The following is a 14,642-nucleotide window of genomic DNA, read 5'->3' on the forward strand; positions in this document are numbered from 1 at the left end:
GTCTTTGCACACAGCCTGTCAGTCTCACACCTACCCAACCATTAAAGTGTGCTTGGAAATAGCAAGCAAACGCCTACATATTTCCTCTTTATCTAAATGCACGGTGTGTAGGCTGGATAGAAAAGTAAAAAAAAAAAAAAAAAAACTGAACAAGGGTCCGATCCCTCAGGAAAAAACTGCTCAGATAAGTTTCCACCAAGGCCACTGGTCTACAAGCCAATTGGAAGGTTTAGGATTTCTTCATGCATGTTTTAACAATCTAATCCAATTGAAGAATCCAATAGAAGAGCTGTCAGAAAGACACCCTTGATAATGATGATGATAATTATAATAATAATCCTTGCTGGAAAGAGTTTTCAGTGAATCAGCAGATAGTCTTGTAATCTAAGGGTACTTACTGAACATTTCAGTTTGAATTTTAAGATGTACACCTTGACAGGTAACACCATCCACAGTGTAAAGTATGGTGATGACAGTAGCATGTTATAGGAATATGTTATAGCAATCTAGCAATGTTATAGCCGTCTGGTCATTGCTACTCCACTACTCCATATTTTTTAGAAAGATAATCAGTGGGTAGTTCTGTCGCTTCACAGCAAGAAGGTCCTGGGTTTGACTCCCAGGTTGAGTGCTATGGGTTCTTTCTGTTTGGAGTTTGCATGTTCTCTCCGTGTTTGTGTGGATTAATTTGAGCTAATAAACCAATATACTGTATAATATATATATATATATATTTAACTGTAGTACTTTACAAATTTCCAATATTGTTGTAAACTGCAATGCAAATAAATCAATAAATAAACTTGAATAAACTTTGGCCAATTTGAAGTCCAAATGTTTGAAGTTTTAATGTTCTTCTTGATCCTGCCAAGAGACGACTATTCCATGTAAAGAATAGAATATTGTCACTATATTTTGCATGGCATCTCCAATAGAGGTAGTAGCAGCAGTAGAAAAAATAGTTGCAGTAAAAATCACAAAAAATATTATATTTACACTCTGCATAAGTAAATGAATATATATAGTGATAGTAATGAATAGTATACAGTAGTAATGAATGCATTCAAACTAGCCCAATTCATATATGCAATAATAACCACTAACAATGAGTTATTTTTTAGTTATTAATGAGTTATTTTTCTCTTTTTTTATTCTTCTAATTTGAGAAATAATTGAAATCCCACAAGTTCCTTTCAAATGTAGCTTACTTATTTACCTCATACAACCCCGCGAATGCTACCTTTAAATAAAAAGATGCCAACAAAGTTTGGGATGCCTGTGTTGTGTAAATACAAACCCAGAGGGTACACAAACTTTTCATGCTGTAATGTGGTAATAAAGTAAACTGAGCCAGGAGTATCTCTAAGGAACAGCCCCTACGGGACAGTGGACAGTAGAAAAAAGAAGCTGTGGCGTCCTTGTTACACAACAAAGCAGTGCCAGTCAGAGCCAAAGCTTTGAAAGACTAAACCCTTTCTTCCTGGCTTTACCTTGTACCCACACTAGCTGAGTTAGGTTTTTCTTTACTGAGTAAGACTTCATCAAACCACGGACACTTAGATGAACTGCCTCGAGTCTTTCACAACTTTCAACCACAAAATTATTATTTTTTACTTTTTTTAAAGGAGAAAAAGCTCTTCTGATCGCACACACTTATATACAGTGTCAGCGTTTTCCACAAACCTACAGTATAGCAATGTGACTCTGAATGCCATGTATCCAAGGACGTAGCCATGAACTGAATATTGGGGGTAATAATAGTAATAATAATATTATTATAACTATTTTTATTATTATTATTATCATTATTATTATTACAATAAATATAATTATTGTTACTATTATTTTTATTATTATTATTACGATAATTATCATTGTTATTATTACAATAATTATCATTATTATTACTATTACTATTACTGATATTACTATTATTTTTTTATTACGATAATTATCATTATTATTACTATTATTATTACTAATATTATTACTATTATCATTATTATTACTATTATTTACCATTATTATAAATACGTTAAATTATGAATGGAAGGAAATATCATCAGCCAATCAGTTAGAAAGTTCCACCACTGCAAGACCATTTTTTTCTGGTAAAAGATAAATACAGCTATTTAGAACAAAAAGTATTCTAGAATGTTCCTCTGCCATTCTGCTCTCTAAATCATATACAGCAGCTCTATAATTTTACACAATAGGGCTGGTGGTGTGTCAGTAACAGCGTCACTATGTCTGGTAGCTAGATGGAAAAAATGTCAACTGGTGCAACAAAGTGGTGCCATCCCACAAGAGTTTATCAAATAGATGTGATTTAGGCAATTTCGTATGAGGTAAAGGAGCCAAAATCAGGAACTGATTGCTCACTAGAACCACACAGACAGTTGCTGGCTTTTTACCACATTATCTAAAATGGGCAAATAAAAGCTGTCATATTTGAATTTTTTGAATGTTTAGATTTGCTGTCACACAGTTTGTCAGGAAACATCTGTGAACATGTCAAGTGTAATAGTTTGTAAATTCTCCATGCATTTCCTCACAGTGTTTTCTCAATCTACTTAGCTGATGAAATTCAAGCATTCAGAATATACAGCTGTCTACAGAATTAAATGTTTTCACTAAATAGTCAGTCAGCTATGTGTATATACAGGGGTTGGACAAAATAACTGAAACACCTGTCATTTTAGTATGGGAGGTTTCATGGCTAAATTGGACCAGTCTGGTGGCCAATCTTCATTAATTGCACATTGCACCAGTAAGAGCAGAGTGTGAAGGTTCAATTAGCAGGGTAAGAGCACAGTTTTGCTCAAAATATTGCAATGCACACAACATTATGGGTGACATACCAGAGTTCAAAAGAGGACAAATTGTTGGTGCACGTCTTGCTGGCGCATCTGTGACCAAGACAGCAAGTCTTTGTGATGTATCAAGAGCCACGGTATCCAGGGTAATGTCAGCATACCACCAAGAAGGACAAACCACATCCAACAGGATTAACTGTGGACGCAAGAGGAAGCTGTCTGAAAGGGATGTTCGGGTGCTAACCCGGATTGTATCCAAAAAACATAAAACCACGGCTGCCCAAATCACGGCAGAATTAAATGTGCACCTCAACTCTCCTGTTTCCACCAGAACTGTCCGTCGGGAGCTCCACAGGGTCAATATACACGGCCGGGCTGCTATAGCCAAACCTTTGGTCACTCGTGCCAATGCCAAACGTCGGTTTCAATGGTGCAAGGAGCGTAAATCTTGGGCTGTGGACAATGTGAAACATGTATTGTTCTCTGATGAGTCCACCTTTACTGTTTTCCCCACATCCGGGAGAGTTACGGTGTGGAGAAGCCCCAAAGAAGCGTACCACCCAGACTGTTGCATGCCCAGAGTGAAGCATGGGGGTGGATCAGTGATGGTTTGGGCTGCCATATCATGGCATTCCCTTGGCCCAATACTTGTGCTAGATGGGCGCGTCACTGCCAAGGACTACCGAACCATTCTGGAGGACCATGTGCATCCAATGGCGGTGCCGTGTATCAGGATGACAATGCACCAATACACACAGCAAGACAAAGTGAAGTGAAGTGAAGTGAAGTGAAGTTGAACATCTCCCATGGCCTGCACAGTCACCAGATCTAAATATTATTGAGCCACTTTGGGGTGTTTTGGAGAAGCGAGTCAGGAAACGTTTTCCTCCACCAGCATCACGTAGTGACCTGGCCACTATCCTGCAAGAAGAATGGCTTAAAATCCCTCTGACCACTGTGCAGGACTTGTATATGTCATTTCCAAGACGAATTGACGCTGTATTGGCCGCAAAAGGAGGCCCTACACCATACTAATAAATTATTGTGGTCTAAAACCAGGTGTTTCAGTTATTTTGTCCAACCCCTGTATATATACACCGATCAGCCATAACATTAAAACCACCTCCTTGTTTCTACACTTACTGTCCATTTTATCAGCTCCACTTACCATATAGAAGCACTTTGTAGTTTTACAATTACTGACTGTAGTCCATCTGTTTCTCTGCATGCTTTGTCAGCCCCCTTTTATGCTGTTCTTCAATGGTCAGGACTCTCCCAGGACCACTACAGAGCAGGTATTATTTGGGTGGTTAAAATAATACCTGCTCTGGTATTATTTGGGTGGACCTAAATAATACCTGCTCTGTGGTGGTCCTGACCATTGAATAACAGGGTGAAAGCAGGCTAAAAAGGTATGTAGAGAAACAGATGGACTACAGTCAATAAATTGTAGAACTACAGAGTGCTTCTATATGGTGAGTGGAGCTGATAAAATGGACAGTGAGTGTAGAAACAAGGAGGTGGTTTTAATGTTATGGCTGATCAGTGTATATACAGCTATCTAGACTTTGCATTGGAAGTACAATGAGTATATTGCTGGTTCAAGCCCCACCACTGTCCCTTATGTATTCAGTCAAATCTCTATGTCGCAGTGGATAAAAGCGCCTGCTTAGTGCCAAAGTTAATGTCATTTCACTTTGTAGCACAGCCTACTAATTCATTATCCGTGATTATCAAAGTGAGTCATTTGCATTGCGGTGAAAAAGTTTCAGAAGCTCTGTACACATCTTAGAAGGTCGAGCAAATCAGAAAGGTCACTTCCAACCATTTCTAAGAAACTACAACTCTTAAAAACATCTCAACTCTTGTTCATGAGTACAAAGGGTATAAAACAGTGGTGTATTCGACAAATCTAGAAAGAAAACTCACATTGTCACCTTATGCTGAGAGAAAAAAAGTGTCTGTTTGATCAAATATATAAAAAAAACCCCTGAAAAACAGTCACAGTCAAGCAGCATTACATTGTCTAGGGCCTGTCTTAGAGCCTGTCATTCAATAAAAAAGCCCCTGCTACAAAACTGGAGGAGAGTTTAGTCCCTAATGCCAAAAAGTATGTTTAGAAGGAAAAAAAGTTGCATTTATATACAACATGATTGAAACTACTTTCAAACGTGATGGTGGTAGTATCATTGTTGTGATGGTAGTGTTTTTTTTTCTTCCAATGGAAATGCTACATTGCACATTATAATGGAAAAATAAAGACCTGAAAATCATCTTGGATGAAACAGGATGTTTTAGCAGAATACAAACATAAGACACATATTAACAGTAGTTTTGGAATAGCTGAATTAGGCGTAAATGCTTTAAATGTCTTTGCAAAAACCCTGAACTCAACTCTGTACTGATTATAAGGACTGTACTGTACTATCAGTCTGTGCCAGAAAATCTCCAAATTGGTTAAACCTTATCCACTGTAATAAGCAGAATGGATAAAATCCAACCAGAGTTGTGCCAAAATCATGTTGATAGCTATTAAAAGTGAGATACGCTATAAGGCCAAAAGTATGTGGACATCTGATCATGAGCTTGTTAAACATCACAAAACCATGAGCATCAATATAGAGTTAGCCAGATATCTGTTGCTAAAACAGCTTCCACTCTTTAAATTGTTGGTCAGATGTTAACTGCAAAGGTCTGGTTCTGTGCAGGCCAGTGGAGTTATTGCTTGTTTGTTTATTAGGATTTTAACATCATGTTTTACACTTTAGTTACATTCATGTAAGTTACTCATTACACAAGGTCCATCAGCTCACAAGGTTATATCAAACACAGTCATGGACAATTTAGTGTCTCCAATTCACCTCACTTGCACGTCTTTGGACTGTTGGAGGAAACTGGAGCACCCAGAGTAAACCCACGCAGGCACGGGGAGAACATGCAAACTCCACACAGAAAGGACCCGGACCGCCCTGTCTGTGGATCAAACCCAGGACCTTCTTGCTGTGAGGCGACAGTGCTACCCACTTTTTTGGATAAAATAGTTCGTCTAGTTTATTAATTTATTTCATTTTTATATTTTACAATCGCTTCATTCTGGTCAGTGTTATTAGTTGTAAAAATCATGTAAAACATAATAGCACACCAGAGCTGACATTTCGGACTCGTTGGTTTATAAGTCAGCTCTGCCATCCGGCAGGCTGTGTGCCTACACAATGATTGGCTGTTGTTCAAGGGGGGGTGCCGGACAGGACCTCATAACTGATGCAATTACAACCCCTCTTTGCTGATTGATGCCACCTGCACAGAGATGAGGAATAATGGGATCAGGTTGTGTCCTTCAGTACATAAAGCTGATTCACATATGAACTCGCCTCATGCAGGTGAAAAGATGCAGTTGGCTACTGCACACGTGTCGGAGGGGGCATGTGTTAGTCATGGCTCTCCTTGGTCATGAGTGGAGGTCAACATCAGTAGAAAGGAAGTATAATGCAATCGGGAATTGGATACGACCAGATGGGGAGGAAAATGCAAAAAAATAAAGATCACTGAAATCCCAAAGCAGCCTTGTCATTTTTTACATTTACGTTTTTGGCATTTAGCAGATTCTTTTATCCAAAGCGACTTACAGTATACAATCTAAACAATTGAGGGTTAAGGGTCTTGCTCAAGGGCCCAACAGTGGCAACCTGTCAGCAACCTTATGCTTACTATTCAAGTACTTTAACCGCTAGGCTACAACTGCCCATTTATGTAAAATTTTGACTGCAGCTGTATCCCTGACGTGCAGTATAAAGTCCAGAGCCTGATAGTTTAAATGAATGGGTCCCTTTAGAGATTAAGTAGCACTTACAGTCTTTATATAGCTGAAGCAGCTCAGTAAGTCGATTATATGGAATTGCTATATACACTGTATCACAAAAGTGAGTACACCCCTCACATTTCTGCAAATATTTCATTATATCTTTTCATGGGACAACACTATAGACATGAAACTTGGATATAACTTAGAGTAGTCAGTGTACAGCTTGTATAGCAGTGTAGATTTACTGTCTTCTGAAAATAACTCAACACACAGCCATTAATGTCTAAATAGCTGGCAACATAAGTGAGTACACCCCACAGTGAACATGTCCAAATTGTGCCCAAATGTGTCGTTGTCCCTCCCTGGTGTCATGTGTCAAGGTCCCAGGTGTAAATGGGGAGCAGGGCTGTTAAATTTGGTGTTTTGGGTACAATTCTCTCATACTGGCCACTGGATATTCAACATGGCACCTCATGGCAAAGAACTCTCTGAGGATGTGAGAAATAGAATTGTTGCTCTCCACAAAGATGGCCTGGGCTATAAGAAGATTGCTAACACCCTGAAACTGAGCTACAGCATGGTGGCCAAGGTCATACAGCGGTTTTCCAGGACAGGTTCCACTCGGAACAGGCTTCGCCAGGGTCGACCAAAGAAGTTGAGTCCACGTGTTCGGCGTCATATCCAGAGGTTGGCTTTAAAAAATAGACACATGAGTGCTGCCAGCATTGCTGCAGAGGTTGAAGACGTGGGAGGTCAGCCTGTCAGTGCTCAGACCATACGCCGCACACTGCATCAACTCGGTCTGCATGGTCGTCATCCCAGAAGGAAGCTGACGCACAAGAAAGCCCGCAAACAGTTTGCTGAAGACAAGCAGTCCAAGAACATGGATTACTGGAATGCCCTGTGGTCTGACGAGACCAAGATAAACTTGTTTGGCTCAGATGGTGTCCAGCATGTGTGGCGGCGCCCTGGTGAGAAGTACCAAGACAACTGTATCTTGCCTACAGTCAAGCATGGTGGTGGTAGCATCATGGTCTTGGGCTGCATGAGTGTTGCTGGCACTGGGGAGCTGCAGTTCATTGAGGGAAACATGAATTCCAACATGTACTGTGACATTCTGAAACAGAGCATGATCCCCTCCCTTCGAAAACTGGGCCTCATGGCAGTTTTCCAACAGGATAACGACCCCAAACACAACCTCCAAGATGACAACTGCCTTGCTGAGGAAGCTGAAGGTAAAGGTGATGGACTAAACCCAATTGAGCACCTGTGGCGCATCCTCAAGTGGAAGGTGGAGGAGTTCAAGGTGTCTAGCATCCACCAGCTCCGTGATGTCATCATGGAGGAGTGGAAGAGGATTCCAGTAGCAACCTGTGCAGCTCTGGTGAATTCCATGCCCAGGAGGGTTAAGGCAGTGCTGGATAATAATGGTGGTCACACAAAATATTGACACTTTGGGCACAATTTGGACATGTTCACTGTGGGGTGTACTCACTTATGTTGCCAGCCATTTAGACATTAATGGCTGTGTGTTGAGTTATTTTCAGAAGACAGTAAATCTACACTGCTATACAAGTTGTACACTGACTACTCTAACTTATATCCAAGTTTTAGTTCTATAGTGTTGTCCCATGAAAAGATATAATAAAATATTTGCAGAAATGTGAGGGGTGTACTCACTTTTGTGATACACTGTATCTGCTCCGTGACACGAGTACAATAGCAAAAAAGTTACTATTCAGCTTGAACCAGTTAACAATGTAAAGCTCAGTGCCTTCAGTCTGAGAGTCTTAAAGGAAACTACACAGGATTGTGTTTTCCCAGCTGTAACACACCTGAGTGATGTCACTGGCTAATCTTAACTCCTTAATGAGCTAAATGATGTGTGTCTAAACAAGGCAATTAAATGCCAGGGGGAAACAAAAACAAAATAAAACAAAAACACATATAAGACACAGGATGGGCTTGTCCTGGGGTTGAGCACCACTCATACCTTTACCTCTGGCATTGGGACAATGAAAATGTAATTCCTTCAAATTCTCAAACGTTTAAAAACTTAAAAGCTTAAGGCACCTCTCCAAACCTCCTCTTCAGTTAGTTTTGCTAAGTTTTTGGAGGACACAAGGAAAGAGGATCTGCCTAATGAAGCATGTAATGACTTGGCTTGAGGCAAGGGGAAAAGAGCCCTTGAAGCTAAGAACAGCCAGATGTATCCTCTGCAATGCCCCTGTGTTTGTTCAAACCGGACCAGGTTTCATTTAAATGGCATCTGTGTGTCTGCATTAAGTAGTACTAATTTAAAGTAGGGATTGATAGTACCGGGTTTAATCTGTATCAGAATCTCACAGCAAATTAAAAACTTGATCGAGCAATGAATCATGTATAATGCTAAGGATGCTAATGCTAAGAAATGCTAAGGCGTATAAAAAAGTAAAATAGATATTTAGCATTAAACTGAACCCTGCTATGCTGTACACGCTGTACAAGTTCTTCTATTTATGCTACACTGAACAGCTTTGGAATGAACTGGAACATCAGTTGAGCCTTTATTGATCTATATCAGTGCCCAGCCATACAAATGCTCTTTTGACTAAATGGGCACAAATTTCCACAAACATACATCAAAATCTTGTGAGACGTCTTCTTAAAAGAGATCACACAAAGGTCACTTTATTTTAATACCACTTGTTACCAACAAGCTCATGGTCAGATGTCCAAATATTTTTGGCCATATAGTGTGAACTTTAAAATCCTGAAATAAAAGCTCTATTTAATATCTAAATATTAATATATGCAAGATGGTTTGTGTGAACTGTACCTGCACTATGAGGCTCATGCCCACCAGCATGGAGTACATGTCGTATTTGCCCAGCTGTTTGCTCAGCGCCGCACTCATGGATCTCAGGGCTTCCAGGTACTGCTTCAACACCTTCCGTCCCATGTTCTCCAGAACCTCTGATGTGTTCCGTTCCAGGTACAGCTTCATCCAGTTCCCATGGGCCTTCACTGCCACCCGAAACTGCTCATAACCCTCCACTATTTAAAACAAGAATGAAAACAATATGAATATATATATATATATATATATATACCAATCAGGAATAACATTATGACCACTGAGAGGTGAAGTGAATAACACTGATTATCTCTTCACCACGGTACCTGTTAGTGGGGGGGATATATTAGGCAGCAAGTGAACATTTTATCCTCAAAGTTGATGTTAGAGGCAGGAAAAATGGGATCTCCAAAACTGCAGCTCTTGTGGGGTGTTCCTGGTCTGCAGTGGTCAGTATTTAGTGTGGTCCAAGGAAGGAACAGTGGTAAACCGGCAACAGGGTCATGGGCGGCCAAGGCTTATTGATGCACGTGGGGAGCGAAGGCTGGTCCATGTGGTCCGATCCAACACACGAGCTACTGTAGCTCAAACTGCTGAAGAAGTTGATGCTGGTTCTGATAGAAAGGTGTCAGAATACACAGTGCATCACATTTGCAGGGCTGTTTTGGCAGCAAAAGGGGGACCAACACAATATTAGGAAGGTGGTCATAATGTTATGCCTCATTGGTGTATATCGGTCTGGTAACTTCTTTTTTAGCACTAATAAAAATTAAATGAAAAATGTGAAAATAAAGACTGGTGTAGGCTGTCATAAAGACATTGGTTTGTCAATTTTGTTGTCAAGGCAACATGAGTCTTGTGACCCTTTCCATGTCGACTTATGTGAGATGTTTATTAAAGGACGTGATTCATTCTGACAGAATACGTTTCATAAAACAGAGAGCATCAGGCACATCATTTCTGTTATTATTATTATTATTATTATTATTATTAAAATCAATTCTATTTCTATCAATTCTAATTAAATTAAATTTGTAATCCTTTACTTCATAGATCTCTATTTAATTAACACTATGTAGCATCTTACTACATCATTTATTTATATATACGAGGGTTCTTCAAAAAGTTTCCACACTTTTTAAACTCTATTTAATAAGAATTTTAAAAATAAATTACATCAATTTCTCACAAAGTCGCTTTACGAAGCATTTTCCCAGCGTCGTACAAACTTTTTAATGCCATCAGCAAAAAAAGCTTTTGGTTGAGCTCGTAGTCACTGATGCACCGCTGCTTTCACATCATCATCACATAAAGATCTTCTTCCTCTTAAAGCTTTTTTAAACGGTTCAAAAAGGTGAAAATCAGATGGCGCTAAATCTGGACTATAAGCTCTCACTCAGTCTCTGAGACACGACCAATTACTACTCCTCCCGCCCTCACTGTTTTTAATAAAAATATAAAAGTGCGGAAACTTAGATTTAGAAGATCCCTCATATTTTTACATTATTAGATTTTACAAATCCATTTGTATGAAAACATTTGTTTGTAAAGCAGAATTTTAAAAAACATGTAGCCAGATACACACTTAAGCAGACGTTTTTTCTCTTTACTATATTAAGAAATATTTATGCCTTGTGGTATGGATTCCTAAAGGTGATGGTGATGGATTCCTCATGTATTCACAGTAGATCTGTCACGTTCACGTTGCAAATCTCTGATTGTACCACATCCCAAATGTGCTTTATTGAATGGAAGACGTTGTCATATGCATGTTAAAACAACTTGTATTTATAACATAGCACACCACCATGCCAAATGTAGTCATTATTAGATGTGTGTGCACCAAAAAATGGATGCACATAGTCAGCTAGAAATCTTAAAAAGTTTTCCATGCTTGATTGGTGCAAGAGGCTCAAAATTATTCACCATTCCAGGCAAGTTTCTGTCAGCCTGTGCCCTGTGTAGCTTTAGATTCCAGTACATATCTGACAGAGGTGGATCCTGATGTGTTTCTCTCCTGTCCAAGTCCATTCACCTCAAGATTCTAACTGTTTTACCACTCATCACAAGGAGCTCAAAAATACAGCTTGCTGGAAGTTGGTGTTCCTCCACACCAGTCTGTGCAAACTCCCAGGAGATTTAAACCAGTCCACAGACAACCACAGTCCAGTCTAAGTAGGTCAGATGACATTTCGTGCTCTATTGTGATATGTGAACTATGACAGCACCACTGCTGCATGACTGGTTGATTGGTTAGTTACATAACTGAGCAGGTGTACAGGTGTAATTATTAGCTATCTATAAAATTTTTTTATTAGATATAGGGTCTGTCTGAAAACCTAGTAAACTCTCTACGTAGGCAGCATTTCATATCATTCGACGTGCTCCCGAGAAGACGGTAGTCTAAATTCTTAGATACCTTGAAATGCTGCCTACTAAGGTGCCTTAATTCTAAAGGACAATCTGAGATGCTTTCTTAGCGCTGAAGGCAATCCCAGCATTCTGTGGGGCATAACTTTTCTCACAAAAAAATGACAAATATGGCGGACGAATGCGTAGCAACTAATGTTCTTCGTTGAGTTCTTGTCAAAAGTAATACTCATTGAATTGTTTTTAATTTATATATAAAGGTGCACAACTGTAATGTATTTGCAAATTTGGGCTTGTCAAGGACAATTTAACCATTTTTGGTACATGGAGGAAGATGTTAGCTGGCATGCTGGGTTGTACCACCTCAGCCTATTGGTTTGAATGGCCTGAAGATAACTGCGTTAACTTAATAAGCAAAAACTGTGGTGATGTAATCACTGTCTAAATAGTGTGCCTAAATAATCTGCCTTATAAGTTCATTGTCTTATTATCCTCTCTACTTAGGCAGCTGTCTAGGTAGGCTATAGGCAGCACACTGGGTTTTTACACAGACCCATAGATATGCTTTAAGCAAAAAACTTTGACAATCCCTGTGGCATGAACTGTATACATTTCCATAAACTGAACAGACTGCCAAAAAAAAAAAAAAAAGAGACAACATGAATAAAGAAAAACTGCCAACAAACAGGATGTTGATTGCCACACAGCAGACTAGCTTTAATGATACTGGCACACATCTGTTGTTAAAGCAGGCCAAGGTAAAATCAGCAGGACACAATGCTAATAGCCATGCCAAGCATATATGGCACACAGGAGGCTCACCACACGGCCCCTCTAGGTGCCCGAACATGAGCAAATTGCAGTTTTATTGCACTGCTGATCACTGAATGGACACATGCTAGGAATGTTTACCTAAACCCCTCAGGATGTTTCGCCCCTCACCTACCCAGAATAACACATATCCACCTCTCATTCTGTCCTTCTCCTATCATATCCTTTTATTCCCTTTCCAATCCGTCTGCCTCTCACACACATGTCGAGCTCTCCCTCTCTCATTCTCTATGCAGTACAATATGCTCATGCCTCTTTTTTGAATTTCATATTGTGGCCGGTTCCTCTCAGCCCTTCTGATCCGCATCTCCTCGATGTGCTGCCTGGCTTGAATAATGAAGGCAGTACAGGGATGAATAGTGGCTCACATTTTGCAGGGTAAAGCAGATCAGGAACTCTTGCAATCACCTGGAGTCAGACGCATGAATCATAACAGAAACGACCAATGATCAGTCAGGACTTGCACTTGAGACTTGTCTGGATACTGGTAGTAAAACCTCCTAGAGCATTTAGCACATGGCTAAACATAGTCATTGAGTCACAGTTTTAATCAATCAAGAAGAACTCAAGTGTCGGTTCTGGTAGGGAAGAAAGTAGCACACGTGTTTTTTAACCTAATCCTGATCCATCCTAATCCTGATTGGCCAATTACCTGACAAACAAGTCAATAATCAATGATGTCTATTAAATGACCACAAATTCATTTTCAACAGCTGACAATTGATTTGAATTAAAGACCAAACTACAGGCTTCTCACAAGCAATGCTGATTTCTTTTTTTTTTGTGCATTTTCCCCCCACAATTCCTTCCAATCTAGTCGTATCCAATTACCCGATTGCATTACGTTTCCTATCTAGAGATCTTGCATGCATAGTTAAAAAATTCAAGGTCTAGCCATGACGTATGCATTTTATACACATACGTATACCTTTTTTAATGCATTTTCTCCCATTTTCTCCCAATTTTAGCACGTCCAATTTATACCCAATTGCGTTATGCTTCCTCTCCACTGGAGCTGACCCCTGCCCCGATTGAGAAGAGGGAGACTATCACACGCTACCTCCGACTTGTGCGCAGTAGCAAACTGCATCTTTTCACCTGTACGAGGCGAGCTATTTCCTATTTATTCCTATTTATATTTGAAAACTCGTTTGTTGCTCCGCATTCGTCCGTCATATTTGTATGATCTGAAATATCTAACCACAAACCAGGAACATTAGCCTGAACAAATTTTGTAGGGCTTTAAAAAAGCCATGATATAGAGCCTCCAGTGGCCTCCAGACTGAACCTTGCTCAGAGGAGGATTACCTCAGTTAAACTATGCATAAAGAAGGCTAATCCAAACTGTCCTTCATGGAGGGGAGATGAAAGCAGAAAATTATAAAGTAAATTATGCAGTGAGAGAAAAGTCAGCAACAGTATAAGATTTAGCAGTGATGACACAGCAGTATGCTCAGGTAATGGAAAACCTCTGGTGATAAACCATCAGCCTAAAGTGGAGGAATTAGCCATAATAATGAGCCAGTGATACAAATTGGGAAAGAAGAGGCACGCAATAGTCGATAATGAGTGTGATAGTGAAAGTAAAGTAGAAATACAGTGGGAAGTACAATAAAGCAGCACAATACAGTCAATCCCGGGGATATTCAGACCCCTTGACTTTTTGTAAACTATATTGTTTACAGTTGTAGCCTAGCGGTTAAGGTACTGGACTAGTAATCGATAGGTCACTGGTACAAGCACCACTACTGCCAGGTTGCCACTGTTGGGCCCTTGATCAAGGTCCTTAACCCTCAATTGCTTAGACAATATACTGTCACAGTACTGTAAGTCACTTTGGATAAAAGTGTCCGCTAAATGCAGAAAATGTAAACGTAAATATTGTGATGTGGATTTGTTTTGAGTGGATACAATTGGTATTTGCTATTGGCACCCATCAGTCTACACCAGGGTTTTTCAAACTATTTATCTTGTCCATGATTATTAC

General features: G+C 39.7%; 1 protein-coding gene across 1 annotated transcript in view; it reads right to left on the bottom strand.

Moving 5' to 3' along the window:
• The window catches only part of pigg (phosphatidylinositol glycan anchor biosynthesis class G (EMM blood group)), a 133,567-nt gene that overhangs the window by 60,707 nt on the left and 58,218 nt on the right, over positions 1-14,642 (bottom strand). The window contains exon 7 of the mRNA XM_063000958.1: positions 9,437-9,654. Within this exon, the coding sequence (XP_062857028.1) occupies positions 9,437-9,654 (218 nt within the window). The remainder of the gene's footprint in view (positions 1-9,436; positions 9,655-14,642) is intronic.

This window comes from Trichomycterus rosablanca, chromosome 8 (assembly GCF_030014385.1).
Source record: "Trichomycterus rosablanca isolate fTriRos1 chromosome 8, fTriRos1.hap1, whole genome shotgun sequence".
NCBI classification, from domain to species: domain Eukaryota; kingdom Metazoa; phylum Chordata; class Actinopteri; order Siluriformes; family Trichomycteridae; genus Trichomycterus; species Trichomycterus rosablanca.